Source organism: Bombina bombina, chromosome 2 (assembly GCF_027579735.1).
Source record: "Bombina bombina isolate aBomBom1 chromosome 2, aBomBom1.pri, whole genome shotgun sequence".
Lineage (NCBI taxonomy): Eukaryota > Metazoa > Chordata > Amphibia > Anura > Bombinatoridae > Bombina > Bombina bombina.
The window spans coordinates 556264336-556290437 of record NC_069500.1 but is presented as its reverse complement, the minus strand read 5'-3'; the positions used below and the strand labels follow the sequence as shown (position 1 = coordinate 556290437).

At 39.5% G+C, this 26102-nt stretch overlaps 1 protein-coding gene across 1 annotated transcript in view; it reads left to right on the top strand.

The window, feature by feature from the left end:
• Nucleotides 1-26102, top strand: part of ERCC6L2 (ERCC excision repair 6 like 2) — a 433149-nt gene that overhangs the window by 6396 nt on the left and 400651 nt on the right. Inside the window, 2 exon segments of the mRNA XM_053702417.1 lie at nt 7912-7978; nt 10006-10430. Coding sequence (XP_053558392.1) covers nt 7954-7978; nt 10006-10430 — 450 coding nt within the window. The 5' untranslated portion in view covers nt 7912-7953.

Sequence of the window (26102 nt, the reverse complement as noted above, 5' to 3'; positions counted from 1 at the left end):
TAAATACAAACTTACCTGTGAAATAAATCCTAAACTACCTTACACTAAAACCTAAAATAAAAAAAAAAAACCCTAAAATCACAAAAAATAAAAAAACCTACCATTAAACCCCCCCGAAATTATCCAAAAAAATAAAAATTATTTCTATTCTAATACCCTTTAAAAAAAAAAAAAAAAAAAAAAAACACCCCCAAAATAAAAAAGCCTAATCTAGAATAAACTACCAATGGCCCTTTAATGGGCCTTTTGTAGGGCATTGCCCTAAGTTAAACAGCTCTTTTTCTGAAAAAAAAAAATACAAACCCCCACCTCTCCTCAAACCCACAAAATAAAAAAAAAACTATCTAAAAAACCTAAGCTACCCATTGCCCTGAAAAGGGCATTTGGATGGGCATTGCCCTTAAAAGGACATTTAGCTCTTTTACAAGCCCAAACCCTAAACTAAAATAAAAACCCACCCAAAAGACCCTTAAAACACTAACCCATGACGATCCACTTACAGTTTTTGAAGTCCCGCTTGAACGATCTTCATCCAGGCGGCGAGAAGTCTTCATCCAGACGGCCTCTTCAATCTTCTTCCTGGCGGCGAAGTCCTCATCCAAGCAGCCTCTTCAATCTTCATCTATGCGGCATCTTCTATCTTGATCCCGGTACCACGGAGCGAGTTCATCCCGAAGACATCCGGCACAGAGCATCCTCTTCATATGGTTGCTGCCGTACACCGAATCTTCAATGCAAGGTACGCAATTTAAGATGGCGTCCCTTGCATTCCTATTGGCTGAAAATTTTGAATCGGCCAATAGGATTTAAGCAGCTCTCATTCTATTGGCTGATTCAAATCTGTTGGCTGAATCTTTATCTTATGCCCACATAAAGAAAAATCAATATCAGAATTTTAAGAGCTCTTTGAAAAGGGAGTCATTTACCCTTCCAGACTGGAAAACACTTTTACAAGAAAGTGGTAGAGGTCGTACCAGGACAACAAATTTTCGCCAGAACAGAAACCAATGAAGGTACACCTGCCCACATACCTTTGGGAGGAAGGCTTTCCAGGTTTAGAGACATCTGGACAGAGGTCATTTCGGACAAATGGGTCTTACAGATTGTCAGGAGAGGCAAATAACATTTTTGAAGATGTTACCTAGGGACTTAGTAAGCAAATCCATTTTTCATTGGAGCTAAGAAGATGCCTACATTGGTGGTTTCGGGAGGTTTTCTCTGGTGGAGCCAGATTGGATAATCATACAGACAGCTCCCCAACCGAGATTGCTGGAATCTATGTGCCATGGAAAATATGCTCAGGGTTCCTGGCACAGAAGTCTTCAGTCTCTTCCTGCAAATAAAGGCAGTTTTCTTTCAGGCACTGCTTTACTTTCAGGGAAATTCAGTCAAAGTTTCAACCGATATCACAATGGCAAGGTCCTATGTTTATTTTCAAGGAGGAACTAGAAGTCTACAAGCTCTCAAGGAGGTGTTGCCCATTTTCATTTTGTCACAGAAGCATCTAAAGGGGTTATCCGCTCCTTACCTTATTTTCCCAGTCTGCAGAATGTTCAGGCAGATTATCTGACCCGAGTTCTTCTTTCACAAACAGAGTCGCAGTTGAACAGAAACAATTTCAGGATGATTGTCGCAAGATGGGGATTGCTGAAAATAGATCTGATGGCTTTCAACCACAATCACCAGTTGCCTCTGTTTTACAGTTGTCTGCTAACACCACAAGCTTTGGGAACGGATGCTTTCCCTCAGGTATGGAGATTCAACCTGATATGTCTTTCCACTCCATCTTATTCCTCATCTATTTCAAAGAATTTGAAGGGAGAAAGCAACGTTTATGACAGTTATTCCCTTTTGGCCTTGCCGACTATAGTTTCCTCTGCTGTTACATTTTTCAGTGGAACCTCTGTGGCTCCTTCTACAGTTATGTTGTTTCAGGGTCCAATCATGCATCCTACCCCACAACACTTGAACTTGACGGTATGGTTGCTGAGATCACAAGTATAAGGTAACTGAATATATCAGATTCAGTAATTCAAACTTTGCTTCAGGCTAGAAAGTAGATAACTTCAACCTATTAAAGAATATGGAATTCTTTTGCAGCCTGGATGACTCAACATAGTGCTTCTACAGCCAAAACAGAAAAACATAATTTATTGGATTTTCTTTATGAAGGTTTTGTAAGTGGTCATTGTGTTAGAACACTGAAGGTTCAGGTGTCTGCTATCTCTGCCATTACTGGGGTCAAGTGGGCACAGAAACCTTTGGTTCATCAATTCTTTTAGGCCTTGTCTCATATCCAAACTTCTACCAAATCTGCCATTCGAACGTGGGATCTTCCTTTAATTTTGGAAGTTTTGATGGGAATACCTTTTAAACCTATTAGGGAGATTTTACTCTGGTTTCTTACATTGAATACCATTTTTCTGGTTGTTGTTACTTCTGCAAGACGAGTCTCTGAATTGTAAGCCCTTTCTGTCAAGGAGCCTTTTCTCACTTTTCATAAAGATAATGTTGTTTGCGGACAGTTTCTGACTTTCTACCAAAGGTTGTCTCTGATTTTCATAAATCCCAAGACATTGTGTTACCATAGATGTCCAGAGATGCAAGAATCAGCAGGAAAGTTATTTTATGGGAGAACGATATTTGCGCTACACTTAGTAATAACAGCGCACGCAAATGTGTGCTGGTATTAAAAGTTGAGTGTAGGGCTGAAACAACTAATCGACTAAATCGATAATAATTGTTAATGAAAATTGTTGTCAACGTTTTTCATTATCGATTAGTTGGTCAGTCGATTAGTTGGGCTGCTTGCTTGTGTGTAGAGTGAGGAAGATGCGCCGTGCGACAGTTCACTTTGCTCACGCTGCGCTGTAGTAAGGTAGGTCTCCCCCTCCCGGTTATCTAACTTAGTTTACATGTTTAATACACATGCAGGCTGCAGCGTGTCAGATCGGCCCTGTAAGAGTGCAGCCATTTGTTGAGAAGGGCTATGTAGGTGGGGGCATCAGTGACTTATCCTGCACACTCAAGTCGACTTAGAATACGCGCAGCCCGCAGGGCGGCTCAGGAAGCTTATAGTGCTTGCTAGCACACGGCAGCGAGACTTGGGAGTGCTGTCAAGGTAAAAAGCTGTGTGAGGGAACGGCACATGCTGTGTTAAAAGCTTAGGCCTAAACATAGGAAAACGTTTGTGAACTTATGTGCTAACTTAGTGACCGGCATCTGCAGGTACCATGTTTATTTATCTCTGAAAAATATAACATGGTGCCTGCAGATGCCGGTCACTAAGTTAGCAAACTTTTTCCTATGTTTAGGCCTAAGCTTTTAACAGAGTGTGCCTTTCCCTCTCACACAGCTCTTTATCATAGGGAGATAAAAACAGGCCATGCGGCCGTGTGTTGGGAAGGGCTGTGTGGGCAGAGGCATCAGGGACAGTCACCATTAATTTATTCCAGCGCTTAGGAAGCCTTCTTAGGGCATACTGGAAGTTACCTTTTTTGTTTCAAATAAATATATATTGGTCTTGGCTGAATGGCTTGCAGATCCTGCAATATATTTTAAAAAAAGTAATATTCCCTCCCTGGTAGTCTAGTGGGGGAGCACTTGGTCTGCACATTTGTCTGGTACTCTACAGACCAACTATACTAATTGCTACTCCAATTTCCAGCTCTCACAGAGACACATACACAGAAATAATGTCCATTCCATTTTCTGTCCCACATCTGTTAGGGGAAAAAATATCTCCCTGATTGAGCCAGATATTCATAATTGTTTTAAAGCACCAAATAAACTGCCTTAAGGGGGCAATGTACTGTAAAAAGTAGTAGTTTTCCATGTATTTCCAATTACTAATACCAGCTGCAGAGTTTAACATGTAAGGAAGGAAGATTATACATTAGGTTTATATTTGTATATAGCAGTTCCTGTTAATTATACCCACAACCCAATAAAATGTGCTTAGCTTTTAGAGAGAGCGGACCAAGAGGATCCTTATTTTATTTCTCACCGTTTACTTGCAAAGACCAATACTTAGAGTAGAGAAAATCAGAAAATTGAAAAGGAACATTTTAGTACCTCTCTGTTTATGTTACAACCCCACTGGGAGCATAATCATGATGACATCCCATGTAAACCTAAACTATTTTTTAAAATAATTTTGGGAAAAATAAGTCATTTAGTTTTTGGTTTTCTGGAACTGGCAGTGGAAAGAGCGGTTGAACTTGAAACCAGTCCACATCTGCTCTAAAATTTTTAATTTAATCGAAAAAATAATCGACCAACTATTCGATTATGAAAATAATTGTTAGTTGCAGCCCTAGTTGAGTGCAATGCCAAAGTGACCTCGCGTTCACATTGCAGGGAAACATTGCACTAACGAGAGCTCGCCTCCATAGGCTCCAAAGGGAGCCTTATTCTCATACTGTGAGACACCACATGAGAACCTAGCGCAGCAAAGGGGGTGAGTCACGCAGCGATGGGCAGCAAATAAAAATGCTAATTATTATTATTTTTTTTTGAAAGGACTAAACTTTGGGGACAATTGTGACACTTTTAAAAAATAACCAGAGATCTGATCTCTGGTATATTTTCTGAGCACTAATTGCTACCGCAAGCTTGCGGTATCAATATCCAGCCACGTGTAATGCTGACTGGTTATTTATCGTGCGTTCGTAAACAGGCAAATTTGCCCGTTTATGGACGTGTGATAAATTAGCTCTCCACTTGTAATCTAGCCCTTTACACGGTGCGTTGTCTACACACATATGTTACAAGAACTAAGTCTATTAGAAAGACAGATCAGTTTGTTTGTGGTACCAAGGGGTTTACGACAAGGCCAAGCTCTTGGCCAGTTGGATAGTACATGCATTTTCACAAGCCTATAAACAGAAGAATCAACCTGTTTCAGTTGGGCTTAAGGTACATTCTACACAGCAGTGTCAACATCATGAGCTTTGGAAGCAGATGCTACACCTATGGAGATATGTCAAGTGGTGGTCTGGAATTCTCCTCATACCTTTGTCTACCATTATAAGTTGGATGTGCGACAATCCTGTTCAGCTATGTTTGGTCGAAAAGTCTTATTTTCTGTGGTTTTCTTAATAAACTTCTTTATACTTCTTGCAGCATTTCCTTTGTTTGACTGAAATTTTTCCCACCTGATTTTTACCGTTTTTTATTGCTTTATTCTCTTCTCACTGGTAAGCATTGCCAGGAAGGGCCAAGATAACTAGAAATTAACAAACAAATATAAGCATTTTCTATATAATGCTTACCATGCTCCCTTCCCTCTTTTCATTTTACCTTTTCCACTTTTAAGGCTGGACATCACTAGGAGTACAGTGGGGAAAAAAAGTATTTAGTCAGCCACCAATTGTGAAAGTTCTCCCACTTAAGAAGATGAGAGAGGCCTGTAATTTTCATCAAAGGTATACCTCAACTATGAGAGACAAAATGTGGAAACAAATCCAGATAATCACATTGTCTGATTTGGAAAGAATTTATTTGCAAATTATGGTGGAAAATAAGTATTTAGTCAATATCAAAAGTTCATCTCAATACTTTGTTGGCAATGACAGAGGTCAAACGTTTTCTGTAAGTCTTCACAAGGTTGTCACACACTGTTGCTGGTATGTTGGCCCATTCCTGCATGCAGATCTCCTCTAGAGCAGTGATGTTTTGGGGCTGTCACTGGGCAACAAGGACTTTCAATTCCCTCCAAAGGTTTTCTATGGGGTTGAGATCTGGACACTGTCTAGGCCACTCCAGGACCTTGAAATGCTTCTTACGAAGCCACTCCTTCATTGCCCGGGTGGTGTGTTTGGGATCATTGTCATGCTGAAAGACCCAGCCACATTTCATCTTCAATGCCCTTGCTGATGGAAGGAGGTTTGCACTCAAAATCTCACGATACATGGCCCCATTCATTCTTTCATGTACACGGATCAGTCGTCCTGTTCCCTTTGCAGAGAAACAGCCCCAAAGCATGATGTTGCCACCCCCATGTTTCACAGTAGGTATGGTGTTCTCTCTCCTCCAAACACGACAAGTTGTGTTTCTACCAAACAGTTCTACTTTGGTTTCATCTGACCATATGACATTCTCCCAATCTGCTTCTGGATCATCCAAATGCTCTCTAGCATACTTCAGACGGGCCCGGACATGTACTGGCTTAAGCAGGGGGACTCGTCTGGTACTGCAGGATCTGAGTCCCTGGCAGCGTAGTGTGTTACTGATGGTAGCCTTTGTTACGTTGGTACAGCTCTCTGCAGGTCATTCACTAGGTCCCCCTGTGTGGTTCTGGGATGTTTGCTCACCGTTCTTGTGATCATTTGACCCCACGGGGTGAGATCTTGCATGGAGCCCCAGATCGAGGGAGATTATCAGTGGTCTTGTATGTCTTCCATTTTCTAATTATTGCTCCCACAGTTGATTTCTTCACACCAAGCTGCTTGCCTATTGCAGATTCAGTTTTCCCAGCCTGGTGCAGGTCTACAATTTTGTTTCTGGTCTCCTTCGACAGCTCTTTGATCTTCACCATAGTGGAGTTTGGAGTGTGACTGTTTGAGGCTGTGGACAGGTGTCTTTTATACTGATAACAAGTTCAAACAGGTGCCATTAATACAGGTAATGAGTGGAGGACAGAGGAGCCTCTTAAAGAAGAAGATACAGGTATGTGAGAGCCAGAAATCTTGCTTGTTTGTAGGTGACCAAATACTTATTTTCCACCATAATATGCAAATAAATTCTTTCCAAATCAGACAATGTGATTGTCTGTCTGGATTTGTTTCCACATTTTGTCTCTCATAGTTGAGGTATACCTATGATGAAAATTACAGGCCTCTCTCATCTTCTTAAGTGGGAGAACTTGCACAATTGGTGGCTGACTAAATACTTTTTTTCCCCACTGTATAGGGGGAATGGGATTACCATTATAGGTATTCAGGGTAGTGGTCATTACTGTCCACGCCCTTTTGGGAGAGGGCTTCTCTCTGGTAAGCATTACCCAATTACCCAGGGATACTATGAGCCAAGATATAAAAATTGCTTATATTTGTTATTTTCTAGTTTTTTATATTGTTGCTTTTTTAATGGATGTTTCATTATAAAATCTATTAGTGTTAAAGCCCGTGTACACAGGCCAAAATGTCCCCTCCAAGATCCTTTCCCTAGCCTTTATTCCCCACCTTCACTCTAGGATCCCCCTGTACATCCTCCCCCCGCCCCCTCTCTCCTTCCACCTCCCTGATGCTTTTTAACATACATTTTTTCTGTAGTGTAGCGTTCCCTACTGTTCCAGCCCCCCCCCTCCAGCAATGGGCCGCCCACCCGCCTCCCTCCTAACCCTTCTATGCCACCAACGATCAGCACCACCGCTGCCCGATGCAGAGAGGGACACGCTTCGGTACCTCTGCCAGACTATTTCTGCACTGCCTCATGGGGCATGCAGAAATAGCGCAATCTCGTTACTTTTAGTGAGATTGCGGCAGAGAGAGGCCAGGTCCTTAACGTATTGGCACTGGTCGTTAAGGGGTTAAGGCCAGGTATGTTTGTCTCGCACAGTCTCTATTGAGCATGACTGTGTCGGACAAACATACTTGGCCTTTTATTATGTAGGATTAGCTGACAATTTTGACATTTTAGATTTTTAATACTGAACCATGACTATATGCTGAAAAAGAACAAGGTGGGATGTGCATTAACTACAAATAAATTGTAATTCTAAGATAAGATTAATTTTTTTACAACATTTATATATATTAATAATGCAATAATCAATAGAATATACAAATGCAATTCTTAAGAGTAATATTGATTTTGTAATGTATTATGTTGTTGCAAAAATGTAAGACTATAAATAAATCACTTTGTATATTCTCAACTAATAACTGCCATTATATGGTTTATTTTCAGACTCTAATTATGGTGCTAGATTTTAGTTGATAATCTTGTATAATGGATTGGAGAAATGATGATCAAGGTAAGTATTTATTTTTTTATTTCTGGATATATTACAATTTGTAGTTCCTAGAACATTTACATATATTAATATGCAATCTAATTTTAAAGGGACATAAAACTCAAAATGTAACTTTCGTGGTTCAGATACAATGGTTGACAAATCTGTTTAAAATGTAGGAGCCAGACATACTTTTAGGAGCCAGGCATTTGTATTTGTATATAAATATATGGAGAATAAAGGCTGTGACATACTGCAAGCGGAGCGGCGCGCAGCGTGTACATGCTGCTGTGTGCGCTCAGTGTGTCCTGCCTTTTCATCTCTGAGCACTCTGCTGCCTCAGGTTGCGTAGCTGAGTGCTCAGAGATGAAATATTTGATCTTCAGAAGCGATGCGACGCAGAGCGAAGCAGCTGCTTCGCCTCGTGCCGCATCGCTTGCAGTGTGTCACAGCCTTTACCCAGGGGTAGAATTCTAGGAGCCAGTGGCCAAAGGTACAGCATCTAATAAGTTGTTTCAACTGCACACCCCCAGCTTAAAAAAACTGCTCAAAGACAAGGGCAGCTGGCAGTGCTGCTACGACTACACCTAACTGGGTGCTAAACTGCATGTTATCATTATTTTTTTGATAGGGTGCCAGGGACCTTTTGCCTCAACATGCTGCATTGGTTTGAATGCACTCCAATTGTTAATTACATTTACATACTTTTCTATAAAGGGATAGTCTACTTGATTTTTTATTGTTTAAAAAGATAGATAACGCCTTTACTATGCATTCCCCAGCTTTGCACAACCTACATTGTTTTATTAAAATATTTTATAATCTTTAAACCTCTAAATTTCTGACTGTTTTTATGAGGTCGATTTATGAAGCAGCGGATGCTGCTTCCGACCCTCTCCGCTTCAGTTCTGATTGAAGCGGAAGTTAAGAAGCAGCGGTCCTAAGACCGCTGCTCCTTAACTCGTCCACCACCTCTGAGGTGGCGGACAGCAATCAGCCAGATCGAATACGATCGGGCTGATTGACATCCCCGCAAATCGGCAGGGGGCGGTATTGCACCAGCAGTTTGCAAGAACTGTTGGTGCAATGATAAATACCGACAGCGTATGTGACGGACATGATTCGCTATAGCGGTTCATGTCTGTCCGCACCATGTTAAATTTACCCCTAAGACTCTGCAGGCCACCTTTATCTCACTGCATTTTTATAGCTTTTCACAGCCAGACAGTGCTGGTTCATGTGGCATATAGATAACATTCTGCTCAATCCCATAGAGTTATTTATTAAGCAGCACTAATTGTTTAAAATGCAAGTCTGTAAATAGCACTGAAATAAGGGGGAAGTCTGCAGAGGCTTAAATACAAGGTTATCACAGAGGTAAAAAGTATATTAATATAACTGTGTTGATTATGTATTAGGATTATATATCTTTTTAAGCACTAACAATTTTCATGTAGACTGTCCCTTTAAACCCTTTGTGGAGCTTAAACACATAGCATTGCAGCGTTGCTAGTGATTACATTAGCACCTGGGTAGTGTTTGGGCTACATTTAGCCACCAATCAGCAAGCGCTACACAGGTGCTGAACCAAAAATGGGCCGGCTCCTAAGCTTTACATACCTGCTGTTTAAATAAAGATACCAAGATAACAAATAAAAAAATTATAATAGGAGTAAAGTAGAAAGTTGCTTAAAATTGCATGCTCTATCTAAATCATGAAATAAAAAATTGGGTTTAGGATCCCTTAACACATTGAGTATGGATTGTATCTGCAGGATTAGCCACATATCTGTGCCAGTTTAAAAAGGTATGTAACAATAAATAAGGAATGAATATTTTAAAATAAGAGAGTAATGGTCACTTTTTTGGAAACACAGATCGTATGCAAACAAATCTGTAAACCTTAGGGTTAGTGTTATGTAGTTACAGTATTTTATAGCATATCTTTATGGGCTAACCTTCTGCAGCACATTTTAGTAATTTATGACAAATAATGGGATTTCACTAATGCTGCTTATTTACATATTTCCTTTTGTGTCAATATGTAGCTGAGTGGCAGGCTGGAGAGAAGTGCCTAGCACCTTATTCTGAGAATGATGAGCTTTGTGAAGCAGTCGTGAAATACATTGAACAGAGTGAGACTGGTGTGTTTTATGCAGTTGTTTCATTTTCGGATCTAAAAGAAAAGAAAATATCACTGTCACAGCTCTGTAAAGTCACTGACTGTGTTATCCCTTGGAACACATCTATGTTTGATGATGAAGACCTGGAGAAACCCTTTTTTCCAGACAGGAGACCACTGGGACCATCGGCTGATTTTCCATTATCAGATACTGGTGTTTCTATCCCTTACACCATTAATAGATATTTACGTGACTATCAAAGAGTTGGGGTCCAGTTCCTGTATCAGCACTTTATTCAGTCATCAGGCTGTATCCTTGGAGATGACATGGGACTTGGAAAGACAATACAGGTATTTATTTAACAATTTTATTTAAAAATGCCTATTTATATACACTATGTCTGTGCTGCCATATCTAGAATATTAAATAGAGTATATATTGAATTTCTGTAAAGGGGCATTCTAAAGCTGTAATTAAAAGTGTTCTAGCTTTTGACTAATGTCCTTTTCTCACTATTTGTTTAATCCCTGCAAAGCGCTGCATATCCTTTACAGGGACACAGGTGGGGAGTCATGAAGAATTGGCATATGCATATAGCTTCCAATCACCATGCTGTGTTCAGAGTCTGCAGTGTGTTGGGGTTCTGGGTGGATTTTTAGTTATATGGTTAAAGGTTAACCCCTTTGTGTTGGTTTAACACATACGGCTAGATTACGAGTTGTGCGTTAGGGTAAAAAAAGCAGCGTTAAGAGGTCCTATTACGAGTCTTGAAGGTTTAGGGGCACTGCACACTTGTTTGGCCTTACCGCAAAACGACTTACGAAAACTTCGTAAAGGCTTTTTTCTATGGGACTTCCATAGCGCTGATATTACGAGTCTTTCCTGGGAGGCCAAAAAATGAGCGGTACACCCTACCCTGTCAAGATCCCTAACGCATTTAAAAGTCAGTAGTTATGAGTTTTATACTACAACGCTGTAGCATAAAACTCATAACTAAAGTGCTAAAAAGTACACTAACACCCATAAACTACCTATTAACCCCTAAACCGAGGCCCTCCTGCATCGCAAACACTATAATAAAAATGTTAACCCCTAATCTGCCGTTCTGGACACCGCCGCCACCTACATTATATTTATGAACCCTTAATCTGCTGCCCCCAACATCGCCAACACCTACATTATATTTATGAACTCCTAATCTGCCACCCCCAATGTCGCAGACACCTACATTATATTTATTAACCCCTAATCTGCCGCCCCCAATGTCGCCGACACCTACATTATATTTATTAACCACTAATCTGCCTTTTACAATGTTGCCGACACCTATATTATATTTATTAACCCCTAATCTGCCGCCCTCAACGTCGCCGCCACTATATTAAAGTTATTAACCCCTAAACCTAACACCCACTAACTTAAATATAATTTAAATAAATCTAAATAAATATTACTATCATTAACTAAATTACTGTATTCCTATTTAAAACTAAATACTTACCTATAAAATAAACCCTAAGCTAGCTACAATATAACTAATAGTTACATTGTATCTGTCTTAGGGTTTATTTTTATTTTACAGGCAAGTTTGTATTTATTTTAACTAGGTAGAATAGTTATTAACTATTTAATAACTACCTAGCTAAAATAAATACAAAAGTACCTGTAAAATAAAACCTAACCTAAGTTACAATAACACCTAACACTACACTATAATTAAATAAATTTACTAAATTAAATACAATTAAATAAATTACATACAATTAGCTAAAGTACAAAAAAAACAAACACTAAATTACAGAAAATAATAAACAAATTACAGCTATTTAAACTAATTACACCTAATCTAATAGCCCTATTAAAATAAAAAAAGCCCCCCAAAATAAAAAAAAACCCTAGCCTAAACTAAACTACCAATAGCCCTTAAAAGGGCCTTTTGCAGGGCATTGCCCCAAAGTAATCAGCTCTTTTACCTGTAAAAAAAAAATACAAATAACCCCCCCAACAGTAAAACCCACCACCCACACAACCAACCCCCCAAATAAAATACTATCTAAATAAAAATACGCTCCCCATTGCCCTGAAAAGGGCATTTGGATGGGCATTGCCCTTAAAAGGGCAGTTAGCGCTTTTGCCGTCCAAAGTCCCTAACCTAAAAATAAAACCCACCCAATACACCCTTAAAAAAACCTAACACTAACTTCCTGAAGATCGACTTACCGGGAGACGTCTTCATCCAAGCTGGGCCGAAGTACTCAAAGAAGCCGGGAGAAGTCTTCATCCAAGCCGGCCAAAGTGGTCCTCCAGATGGGCAGAAGTCTTCATCCAGACGGCATCTTCTATCTTCATCCATCCGGCGCGGAGCGGGTCCATCTTCAAGACATCCGACGCGGAGCATCCTCTTCTGCCGACAGACTAACGAAGAATGAAGGTACCTTTAAGTAACGTCATCCAAGATGGCGTCCCTTAGATTCCGATTGGCTGATAGAATTCTATCAGCCAATCGGAATTAAGGTAGAAAAAATCCTATTGGCTGATGCAATAGGGACAAAAGAGCTAACTGCCCTTTTAAGGGCAATGCCCATCCAAATGCCCTTTTCAGGGCAATGGGGAGCTTAGGTTTTTTTAGATAGTATTTTATTTGGGGGGTTGGTTGTGTGGGTGATGGGTTTTACTGTTGGGGGGGGGTTGTTTGTATTTTTTTTTTACAGGTAAAAGAGCTGATTACTTTGGGGCAATGCCCCGCAAAAGGCCCTTTTAAGGGCTATTGGTAGTTTAGTTTAGGCTAGGTTTTTTTTTTTATTTGGGGGGGGCTTTTTTTATTTTAATAGGGCTATTAGATTAGGTGTAATTAGTTTAAATATCTGTAATTTGTTTATTATTTTCTGTAATTTAGTGTTTGTTTTTTGTACTTTAGCTAATTTAATTTAGCTAATTGTATGTCATTTATTTAATTGTATTTAATTTAGTAAATTTATTTAATTATAGTATGATCGATAATAATCGATTATGAAAATAGTTGTCAACGAATCTCATAATCGATTAGTTGGTTTGCAATTAGTTGGTCTGTGCACAGCACCAGCTGCTTTACTCAAATGAGCTCCTGCACATGGTATTGTGTTTTATGGTTATGCCCTTAGCCTAAAGGACGTCTACAGACATTTTACTTTTCACTTTTTTAGGACAGTATAAGTTTATTTTTAAGTTTACAACTACTCCTGGCTTATGTGCAACCCAGAAATAAAATAGGAGTCATCATTTAAATTGTTTATATAAAATCAGGTGATTTGGGACTATGCTTTGCATGATATAGTGCCAAGCTTGTTATTTACACCTAGCCCTAGATTGATGGCATTTGTTATATGAATTGATGTCACTATTACCTGTTTAGACCATTTTTAGTGGATCGCTTGCTATTGCTGATATATGTACTCTATAGATAAATGTGCCAAATTCAACAACTGAAAGTATATATCTGTTATTTTAAGAGTGGACTAGATATTTTCCCCCCTAACCTTATAGATGGTGATTGATATTTTTATGTTAAAATTAAGTCCAGGCTTACTTTGTTGAGAGGCCCCTTGCATTGGTGGAGAACTAACAAAGATAAATAGCCCACCTTGGTGAAATTGGCAAAACCCTACTTTTGCATCTCGGGCACCTCAACACCATCTGAGCGCCTTTTCTCTGCTTCAGGCAAAATAGCTTGCAAAAAGAGAGCCAGCCTCAGCCAGGAGCATGTGGACATGGTGACATTTTTGCATTTAAATGCAAAGTTTCTGAAAGAGTGAATAATAGAATGTTATAAACGGTGATAATTTACCTCTGTCTAGTTCTACCTCTTTTCAAACAGTTTGTGGTTTTGTTTTGCTTAATTATAAAACTGTGTTCTGCTGCTTAAAAAATTGGACCAACAGTTGTTGTTTTTTTTTTTTTTTTTTTTAAAGATTTCAAAAGCTTTATTGAAAACAAAAATATAGTATACATAGTAATCATAGTAGTCAACATAACAGAGACTGCAAAATACTTTTCCAATGCAAATAAGGCGTTCCTTCTCCAAGACTACTGCCCTAGGGGGCAGAGGACAACATCGTCCAAGGCTGGGTACAAAAACATAACATTAACATATATGTAAGCATATATATGAAAAAAAAAAACAGAGGTACAGCTATGAAGCATTAGGCCATGTGGGGTATGTGTGCAATCTGTCTCAGGGCCCCCTATTTTGAAGGATGTGTGACCCCTTCCGCCCAGACTGATAGCATTAGTTCGTGTAAATCAATAGTGCCCTGTACTATATGGTGGTATCTTTCCAAGTGGAGTAGTAAGGTGACCTGTTGCTTCCAATCTGCTAATGTTGGAACCATTCTAGATTTCCAATTTCTAGGGATCAGCATCTTTGCGCTGTTCAACATGATCATTAGTAATGCTCCGTACTCTTGTTTGTCAAATTTAGGTAGGGAGAGGTACAAAAGGATTTTAGGGTCATTAGGTATAGTGTGGCCGAGGGTGTCTTTCATGTGAGATAGGATTTCAGTCCAGTATGTGTCTAACTTGGGGCAGTCCCACCAGATGTGAACAAATGAGCCCTCCCCACCACAATCCCTCCAGCATTTCCCTGAAGTTGATTTATATATGTGTTGTAGTCTGATTGGGGTGAGATACCACCTGGAAAGGAATTTATAGTTTGACTCTTGGACCCTGGCAAAGATGGATGATTTTTTTGTGTTTTGGAAGGCTGTCTGCCACTCCTGGGATGTGAGTTCAATTCCCTCTCCCATGTTTTGGTGTAGAGGGGGGGCGATCCTGCGCCCCCAGATAGGAGGAGCTTATATAGTATCGAAATTGCATGTTGTGTTTTTGTCGTTTGTGAACATATTGTTTCAAAAGGTGTTTTTGTTCTGACAAGGTGATGTTTATGTGGATGTGTGGCCATATAGTGAGTCAACTGAGCGTGTACAAACCAATTTATTGTGAACGCAGGTATGTGTTCCTGTATGTCCTCAATTGTCTTGAGGTTGTGGCCTTCTGTAATTGCCGAGATCACTCTCTCTCCCATACATACGTTTCTACTCAGTCTGGATTCTCTGAGGCCGCCAGTAATCTCAGGGTTGTTGCATATAGGTGTAAGTGGTGAGGGGATACTAGAGATGTGTGTTGACGTGTTTAGAATCTTGTCCCAATTCTGAAAAAGGTCCTGTAATAAGGGATATTCCACCACCACCTTTGGTCTGTGTTTCGCATTTAACCAGGCTATCAAGCCCGCATTATTTGTGTTCATTATATCACAGTCCAGCTGAACCCATTCTTTATTTGGATCATTTTGACACCAGTCTAGTAATCTGTGCAAAGTAACCGCCTGTTTGTATGTGCCAATGTGTGGTACCCCCAGCCCTCCATCATCCTTAGGGAGGCACAATGTACGTCTTGCGCACTCTAGGTTTGACTTCTCTCCAAATGTATTGGTCTATAAATTGCTGTATTCGGTCTAGATAGTGTATTGGTAGGGGTATAGGTGTAGTTTGGAGCAAATAGAGCAGTCTGGGGAGAATGTTCATCTTCACCACATTGATACGTCCCAGTCAGGAAATCGATTTGTTTCTCCAGCTGGACAAGTCTGTGACTAGTTAATTTTCTAATTTTTTGTAGTTGGCGAGGAACATTTCTTGGGGGTCCGGTGACAGATATACGCCAAGATATTTCATCTTTATCTGTTGTATCTTTAGAGGGCAGTTTTGTAGCAGGTTAGGCAAAGTCTCGGGATTGTGGGTGACATTTAGAAATTCTGACTTACTTAGGTTAAGATGAAAGTTTGAGACCCTGCCAAACTCTGTGAATGACTCCAGGGCCGAGAGGATAGATTCACTGATGTCAGTGAGGGTGAGTAAGACATCATCAGCATATAATGCCAGTTTGTGTTCCCGAGATGTAGTGCGGATACCTTTAGTACTATCGTTTGATCGAATTGCTTGTGCTAGGGCCTCGATGGTAATAGCAAATAACACAGGTGACAGCGGGCATCCCTGCCTCGTCCCATTCCGTATGCTAAATTTGTCAGAGAGGATGCCATTTACCTTAATCTGGGCTGTTGGTTTGCTATAAAGGGAAAAGATTTGTGCTGTGAATGTATTGCTGAAGTTCATCTTAGACAGGGTTGCTCACAGAAATTGCCAGCGTACCCTGTCAAATCTTGGCGTATATCTTTATGTCCGAGTTGAATAATGAAATGGGCCTAAAATTCTCTGGTCTGTCAGGGGTCTTACCTTGCTTTGGGAGTACTTTTATATGTGCCTCTAGCAAGCGCTCTGTAAAGCCTCCCTCCTTTAGAACTGAGTTAAAAAGAAGGGCAAGAGGTTGCAGGAGCTGGTGTATAAATGTTTTGTAATATTTTACGCTTAAGCCGTCAGGTCCTGGGCTCTTCCCATTAGGCAAGCTTTTAATAGCCAATTTAATTTCTTCAGTGGTGATTGGTGTGTCTAGTGATTCTGAGTCTTCCTTGGTCAGTCCGGGTAGACAGGTTGCCTAGGTAGGAGTCAATATCCTCCTCTCTGCTGTCATTGTCTAGGTTGTATAACTTTTTATAATAAAGCCTAAAGGTCTCAGCAATGTTCTTGCTATCTTTATGTGTCGTACCCGCCCTATCTACTACAGTGTGTACATATGTGTTCAGTTGCTTTCGTTTGAGGGCTTTCGCTAGTGATGAGCCTGCCTTGTCATTGAGATCAAAATGTTTCTGTTTCAGGAGGGCAGCCTTTCTTTGATATATTTTTGTGAGATGGGTGTTTAAGTCATTTCAGGCTTGTGAAAGAGCCTTCAATACTGGGGTGGAAGTAGGATGCTGTTTGTGTTCCCTCTCCCAATATCTAATCTGGGCTAATGTAGAATTTAGAAACTGTCTGTTGTTCCTGTTGTCTCTCGCTTTGTGTTTTATAAGTTCCCCTCTTACCATACATTTGTGGGCTTCCCATATCGTTGTGTGGCGTCTCTCATATTCTCACGGAAATAGTGTTCTAACGTGGTGTCAATGTCTGACTTAATCAGTTGGTTATCCAGCATAGATTCGTCTAGCCTCCAGAGAAAAGGTGTTATGGGCGTGGATGGCCATAGGATTTTACATTGTACCGGGGCATGGTCAGACCAAGTGAGTGGCAAGATCGTAGAACTGTCTATCATAGTTAGGCCCAGTTGGTCACAAAGGATATAGTCTATCCTAGAGTATGTGTGGTGTGGGTGGGAGTAAAAAGTGTAGTCTTGTGAGTTCGGGTTTATGTGTCTCCATACATCATGCAGCCTCATGAGCTGGATCTGTGTATTTAAAGTCTTAATAGTTTGTTTCAATGTGCAGGACGTTCCAGAGGATGTGTCAAATGTAGGGTCCAGTGGCAAATTAAAGTCGCCCCCTAAAAATAGTATGCCTTTCATGTCTTCAAGTAATAAATGGGAGATTTGTTTGAAAGCTGTATGCTGACCCGTGTTTGGTAGGTAGATGTTAGCGAATGTCACTGGGCTATTGAACATAAGGCCAGATAGTATAATGTACCTCCCGTTTGGGAATTTGATCATGTGAGACGGTGTGAAGTTAACTGAGTTACGGAATAAGATCCCTACTCCACACTTTTTTCCTTTCCCGATGCCAGATAAACTGCCAACAGTTGTTTTAATCGGAAGTTTATATTTATAACACTCAGTATGTGGATTTTATTTAAAATATAGGAAAAATGAATCAATTTATTTTTTTATCCGATTAGTCGATTAATCGGAAAAAATATCGGCCGATTTAATCGATTATGAAAATAATCGTTAGTTGCAGCCAGCTGTTTCTGCTAGGGAAAGACAGTTTTCTGAGGCTCCTGAGCAGTTCTTTAAATAAAATGTTCCACTTCGCAATAGCATATCATGTCATTCTTGCAGTACAATATCACTTTAAAGTGAATGTAAAGTTGAATGAATGAGTGCCCGGATTTTAAAGATACTATTTAAAACTGGGCACTTTCATTCATTAAACTTTACATTGCAGCGTTTTTTTAAAAATGCTTACCTTTCTCTTTAGCAAACCCGGACGGGCAATCCTCCGCCCGTAGCTCCTCTGTACTTACCTTAGCATTGACGAAACCGGCATCCTCCAATCATGGCGTGCACCCCAGAGCATCCATCTTGTGAGGCCACGCCGTGATTGGAGGATGCCGGTTTCGTCATTGAGGTGCTAAGTACAACAGGAGAGGCGGGCGGAGGATTGCCAGTCCGGGTTTGCTAAAGAAAAAGGTAAGTATTTAAAAAAAACCGCTGCAGTGTAAAGTTTAATGTATTTATGTAAAGTATTTTTAAAAACCGGACATTCATTCATTTAACTTTACATTTACTTTAAAATGAATGGGTCACTTCTTTAATTTTACTTTCCTCTGGTTTCTCTTGCTCATCCTGCCTCTATTTTGCACTTTTTCACCAGTCTATTTTTGTAACCTCTAGTACCCCTTCTAATAGTCTTTACCATGAATCTGCAACCCTATCTATAACGTAATATTTTCTTGCATTCCCTTGTGGAAACACTGCTCTATTTCTTTCTTGAAATGTTTCAGTCATGTATATTATTAATTATTGTTTAATGTTTGCACACAGAAGTAGGAAAAGTCAGAGTAGCAAAAGCTCATGAATTATGTGTATACAATTGATTCAATACATGTAAATGCCATAGAAAAAAAGTTAGTTATTTACACAGCTTTTCTTGTTTGCTGAAATATAAATATAATAAATGTATACTTTAGCTTTGGAAATAATTAAATGGACTTAAAACAGCATTACTGAATCAACATCCAAAATAGGGTAACTACTGTTTTCTTTTAGCAAAAGGCAGCAGCAGAGTTGTGGCCATGGGTACATAGTAGGGCTGGGCGATATAGGCAAAAATTAAAATCGGGATTTTGGACCCCCAAAAAAAACACGATTGCGATTTAATCGCAATTTTCTTATAAATGACTATAACACCTTCATTTTTCAATAAAAAATTAATTTAAGACTACAGAATCTTAATGTACATGTTTATGAATGTCCAATACACTCTGGGAGCATACAAATACAAAACACATATGTGTGTGTGTGTGTATGTGTGTGTATGTGTGTGTCTGTATATATATATATATATATATATATATATATATATATATATATATATATATATATATATATATATATATATATATATATATATACATACGCACGCACGCACACACACACATATATATATATATATATACACAACCATATACACAGTTACACACACATATGTGTATGTGTGTGTGTGTGTATATATATATATATATATATATATATATATAATATATTTATCTTTCTTTTTTTTTTTTAAAACATTTTATCTGGACTGAAAATGAGCCCTGCTCCTGTCCAGGAATCCAATACAGGCATATAGCAGTAGGGGTGGGGGGCTGCTCCTTTCAGAAATGATGTGCTTTGCTGATATCAAATACATTGTAGATGCAGTTAACCCAGCAGCTAGCTAGCAGAGGGGACTGCAGTTTTAGCCTTTTTGGCAGCCGTGGGGTTAACTGCATCTGCTATGTATTTGGGCCGTTTCTCGTAGAACAGGAGTTTGTGTGGGAGGTTCCATAATGATTACATACGCTAAGTTTCAGACTGCAAACGTCCCTAGGGGGAAATATAAGTGAGTGGCTTTCCCTCCTTTTTCACATCTTCTGCATGGGCTCTGCTTTTTGACTTCACAAACAGAAAGTGAAAGTGAAACAGCCATTTTACAAATGTGTGCTAAAAGCCACCACTAGATGGCGATGATTTGCAAGAAATCACATTCAAATCAATGCAGTACAGTCACATCTGAGGATTTATTTTTTTTAGCAAAAAATTGCGTACTCTCGCGGTTTTGAAATCAAGGTTATTAATTGCGGTTTTAAATCGCATATGCTATTAATCGTGAACCCCTAGTACATAGAACATTTATCTCTTGGGTGGCACTAACACTCAGATCTGTAAATAACCCCTTGATTTTCACTAACAGAACCATAATTAAACATTTTCTTGTCAAAAACTCAGAGAATAATAATTAAAAGGACATGAAAGTGTAAACATGAAAATGCTATAATGGGTATACTAGAAGCACATTTGCCAATACATATATATTGCAAATATGTTTCTATTCAAAGATGTAATTCTGCTATGTGCATTTAAATTTTGACTGGAATGTCCCTGTAATATTGGCTAAAATTTTAGCCGGGTGGTGCTCCCACTAAAAAGGTTCTGGGGAGAACACTACCTTTAGCTTGCATGTATAAGTAGTGTTATGACATAGCAAAATTGGCTAAGTGACATGACACTTTGTTCCATCCCCCTTCCCATTTTACAAATGCAAATATTCCAAATTATTCTGAATTTCAAAACCTTTTGTGGTCCTAAGCAGTTTGGATAAAGAGTTTTCTGCCTGTATAATTATTAAAGAGCGGAGGTGATGGTTAAAAATAATAGTAGATTCTGAACACTTTAAAACTAACATGTTCACATTGATTGTTAGATCAGTGCAGGAGCTCGTTTATATCTGTCACAAACAGATTGCTGCAAAAGGCAGTAAGACACAGTTTTAAGGAGTAAATTACAGAAATAATTATTCCAGTCAGATTTTGACATTTACTTTACATAATTGTATAGATTAAGTATGTGTATTTTATTAGGCAGCACTCGTAGAGCAAGGTATCTCAATTTACGCACAGACAAGATTCCCGTGTCAACATTTGATCGCAAATTGTGGGACACATTTGTTCCCTATAATTACCATTTCATGAGCAAATGCCCATACAATGCTGCCCTCTACCCTCATGCTACCAATTGCGTGAGAGTAGGGTTTGTCAACCACCCCGGTCTAATGAAACCGTTTTTTTTTTTTTTTTTAATCTGCCAGCTCTAAGTTTGCAGAGAGGGGGGTTATAAAGCAGTGTTTTAAACCGCTGCTTCATAAATATCAGTTGCAGGCTCAAATGAGGGACCCTGCAACCGATCAGTACAGTATTTACAGCTAATGATAAATCTAGCCCATTAGAGCATGAAATAAACTCATGTTTAAGGGACAACACAGGAATGTTTTTTTTACAGATTAACATTACAAATAATAAAATAGTATATGCTGTACATATGTCACACTTCTATTATTGCAATGCACTTAAAAAATATCTTTATAAATGCCACATCGATGGCCCATGCCAGTCATCCCCAGCTCTGAACATTTTTTTTTTAAATTTTTTTCTGCAGCAGACTGTTTAGACCATTGCATGGCTACCGATAGCTCCACAGCTTGTATTGAAGGCTTGCTCCTGCTTTTACACTGTCTGCCTAGCATACACAGTAGCTTTAAGGAAACGCACAGCAATCTAAACAGGGGGTCATGAGTGAGCTAAAGGGGCAGGCTGCAGCCTTCTCATGGGTTGGACCACTCGCTGCAAAGACTTTAGCTTCTAACTGATCTAGAAATAAAAGTTTAAAAATCTTCTTACAATAAATTAATTTTATTAAAAAGAAAAATCTATGGTTACTGATAAGTTCTAAAAATATGCATTGTTTGCATTGTTCTGATCATACATGTCTGCCCAAGACAGTGCTCAGTTCCATCAACCTGGTTAAGGGCCAGGTTACGAGGGCACTAACTGCGCTAAAAGTAAGCTTTTTGCTGGAATCAGGTAGTGCGCGTTTTACAAGTTGGAAGTAAAAAGTTATAGCTCCCAGGCTAACCCAATGCGCGCAAAAAGTTGTACTTAGATTATGGTGTGCTTTATCCTATCCCCCCATAGAAGTCAATGGTGCAAAAAATGGAAAAAAAACCCTTACTAGTGCACTAACCCAATCACATATTCTCAAGTGCGCTCAACCGACATGAAAATAGGAATGTCACATTCCAATGTTCTTCAGATAGCAGAATATTTTCTATTTATTCATAATTTATTAATAATATATTTCTACATATATCTGATGGTATTTTGGTACAATATATATCTATACCTAAATATAGATGATTATATATAAGTATATATATATATATATATATCTGGTGTTTTGTGCAACTTTTTATTCAAGCACAACAGTTAACCAGAGCTCTGAGTTCGCACTAACCTGATGCACGTTAAATTCAATTGTGCACAATCGATCGTGTTAACTTTCAACTTAAAATATGCGCGCTACTTCAGATGCGCACAAGCAGGCTCGATAAACCCAATATTACTTGCACGCAACTGTTAGCACTCCAGTCATAATCTGACCCTAATTGTTTTGACTATATAGACCTGGTCATCATTATAATTATGTGCCCAAGGCTTATGTATTGCATGTACTCTTAGGCTATTTAAGTCTTAAAGGGACATGAAACCCACACATTTTCTTTGGTGATTCAGTTTTTCTTTTATTATTTAATTTGCTTAATTCTCTTGGTATCCTTAGTTAAAAGCATACCTAGGTCGGCTCAAGAGCTGGGAGCTAGCTGCTGAGTGGTGGCTGCACATATAAGCCTCTTGTCGTTGGCTTACTAATGTATTTAGCTAGCTTCCAGTAGTGACATGTAGGATGATTTAACAGAATTCAACACATGTTCATTCCTATGTATCTTTTACCAATTATAGACTCATTAAAGCCAGCATAATTCTTGTATGGAGAAAGAGAGCATCACAAAGTTGCAGCACTAGTGCTACAAAAATAGTCTTATGACAATTTTGAAAATGAAACGATTAAGGGCTAGATTATGAGTGGCTCACTAACTGTTGCGTGCAAGTGATAAGGGGTTGATCGCGGCGCTTTGCGCTAGTTTGAAGTGGTGCGCCTATTACAAGTTGAATGTAAATGGTGTTGCTATCCTGTGCCTCTTTCTGCCGCAATCTTGCTAGCAGTGGCAAAATCTCGCTACTTTTGCATGCCCCAGGAGTGGGGCAGCGCAGAGATAACAATGCAGAGAAACTGATGCAGAGGGAGACACGTTGTGTTCCTCTCTGCTTCCTGAAGTGGTGGTGCCGATCACTAACTGAAGAAAAATAGAAAATGATTTCCACAGAGAACAGGAGAGAAGGAGAAACACATTAGAGTGTGGGGGGGGGGAGGATTTCTTGGATAGGGGGAGTGGGTAGGGTGAGGGGTCCGCTACACAACAGAAAATTGTTTTTTTTTTTTTTTTAATTTGTTTTTTGAAAAAAAATTTTTTTTATATAGGCAGCTGCCAGTACCTAAGATGGTGAAATCTAGTTAGAGGGGGAGGGTTAGAGAGCTATTTTGGAGTGATCAGGGAGGTGGGAGGGTAAGGGGGGGATCCTACACTGTAGGAAATTTAAAAAAAATAATATTAATAAAAAAAGCACTAAAACTTCACATTGGCAGATTGTATGCCAGTACCTTAGATTGGGGTGGGGTGTGTGTGAGGGAAGGAACATATCTGTTTAGGAGTGATCAGGTAGGGATCAGGGGGTGGGAGGGTAATCTCTACATTACAGGTAAACTTAAAGGGATATAAAACCCATTTTTCTTCTGTTAAGTGTGATCAGTCCACGGGTCATCATTACTTCTGGGATATTACTCCTCCCCAACAGGAAGTGCAAGAGGATTCACCCAGCAGAGCTGCATATAGCTCCTCCCCTCTACGTCACTCCCAGTCATTCTCTTGCACCCAACGACTAGATAGGATGTGTGAGAGGACTATGGTGATTTTATTTAGTTTTATTTCTTCAATCAAAAGTTTGTTATTTTTTAATAGCACCGGAGTGTGTTATTCCTTCTCTGGTAGAATTTGAAGAAGAATCTACCAGAGTTTTTTACTATGATTTTAGCCGGAGTAGTTAAGATCATATTGCTGTTTCTCGGCCATCTGAGGAGAGGTAAACTTCAGATCAGGGGACAGCGGGCAGTTTAATCTGCAAAGAGGTATGTAGCAGTTTTTATTTTCTGACAATGGAATTGATGAGAAAATCCTGCCATACCGACATAATATCATGTATGTATTTTTTACATTTGAGTATTCTGGGGAATGGTACTTCACTAGAATTACACTGTGTATATAATCTCTAGCCTATTTGGTTTTTTACTAATTTATGTTAAACGTTTTTGCTGGAATGTAAAATCGTTTTCATTTTCTGAGGTACTGGGTGAATAAAATGTTTGGGCACTATTTTTCCACTTGGCAGTTGCTTTATCTAATTATGACAGTTTACTGATCTCTCTCACTGTTGTGTGTGAGGGGGAGGGACCTTTTTTTGGCGCTTTTGCTACGCATCAAAAATTTCAGTCAGAAGCTCATTGTTTTTTCCTGCATGTTCCGGTTTATCTCTACAGAACTCAGGGGTCTTCAAAGCTTGTTTGAGGGAAGTAACCTAACAGAGCTGTGAGATTGTAGTTGACTGTGATAAAGAAACGTTTATTCTTTAACTTTTTCATTGTATTTATTTGAATAATATTTCCAAGTTGCAAGTTTAGTTGCTAGTGTGTTAAACATGTCTGATTCAGAGGATGAGACCTGTACTATTTGTAATAACGCCAAAGTGGAGCCCAATAGAAATTTATGTACTAACTGTATTGATGCTACTTTAAATAAAAGTCAATCTGTACAAATTGAACAAATTTCACCAAACAACGAGGGGAGAGTTATGCCGACTAACTCGCCTCACGTGACAGTACCTGCATCTCCCGCCCGGGAGGTGCGCGATATGGTGGCACCCAGTACATCTGGGCGGCCATTACAAATAACATTACAAGATATGGCTACTGTTATGACGGAAGTTTTGGCTAAATTACCAGAACTAAGAGGCAAGCGTGATCACTCTGGGGTGAGAACAGAGTGCGCTGATAATGCTAGGGCCATGTCAGATACTGCGTCACAACTTGCAGAGCATGAGGACGGAGAGCTTCATTCTGCGGCTGACGGTTCTGATCCAAACAGATTGGATTCAGATATTTCAAATTTTAAATTTAAGCTGGAAAACCTCCGTGTATTACTAGGGGAGGTGTTAGCGGCTCTGAATGATTGTAACACAGTTGCAATACCAGAGAAAATGTGTAGGTTGGATAAATATTTTGCTGTACCAACAAGTACTGACGTTTTTCCTATACCTAAGAGATAATTTCTCAGGGATACCTTCTGGACTTCAAATACTGTCCTCCAAGAGAGAGATTTCATCTGTCAAGGTTGTCAACAAACCAAACAAAGAAAGAAGCGTTTCTACGCTGCGTACAAGAGCTGTTGTTAATGGGAGTAATCCATCCAGTTCCACGATCGGAACAGGGACAAGGGTTTTACTCAAATCTGTTTGTGGTTCCCAAAAAAGAGGGAACTTTCAGACCAATCCTGGATTTAAAGATCCTAATCATATTCCTAAGAGTTCCATCGTTCAAAATGGAGACTATTCGGACAATTTTACCCATGATCCAAGAAGGTCAATACATGACCAAAGTGGATTTAAAGGATGCTTACCTTCACATACCGATCCACAAAGATCATTACCGGTATCTAAGGTTTGCCTTTCTAGACAGGCATTACCAGTTTGTAGCTCTTCCATTCGGATTGGCTACAGCTCCAAGAATCTTCACAAAGGTTCTAGGTGCTCTTCTGGCGGTACTAAGACCGCGGGGAATTTCGGTAGCTCCGTACCTAGACGACATTCTGATACAAGCTTCAAGCTTTCAAACTGCCAAGTCTCATACAGAGTTAGTACTGGCTTTTCTAAGGTCACATGGATGGAAGGTGAACGAAAAGAAAAGTTCACTCGTTCCATTCACAAGAGTTCCCTTCCTGGGGACTCTTATAGATTCTGTAGAAATGAAGATTTACCTGACAGAGGACAGGTTAACAAGACTTCAAAGTGCTTGCCGCACCCTTCATTCCATTCAACACCCGTCAGTGGCTCAATGCATGGAGGTAATCGGCTTAATGGTAGCGGCAATGGACATAGTACCATTTGCTCGCTTACACCTCAGACCACTGCAACTATGCATGCTAAGTCAGTGGAATGGGGATTACTCAGACTTGTCCCCTTCTCTGA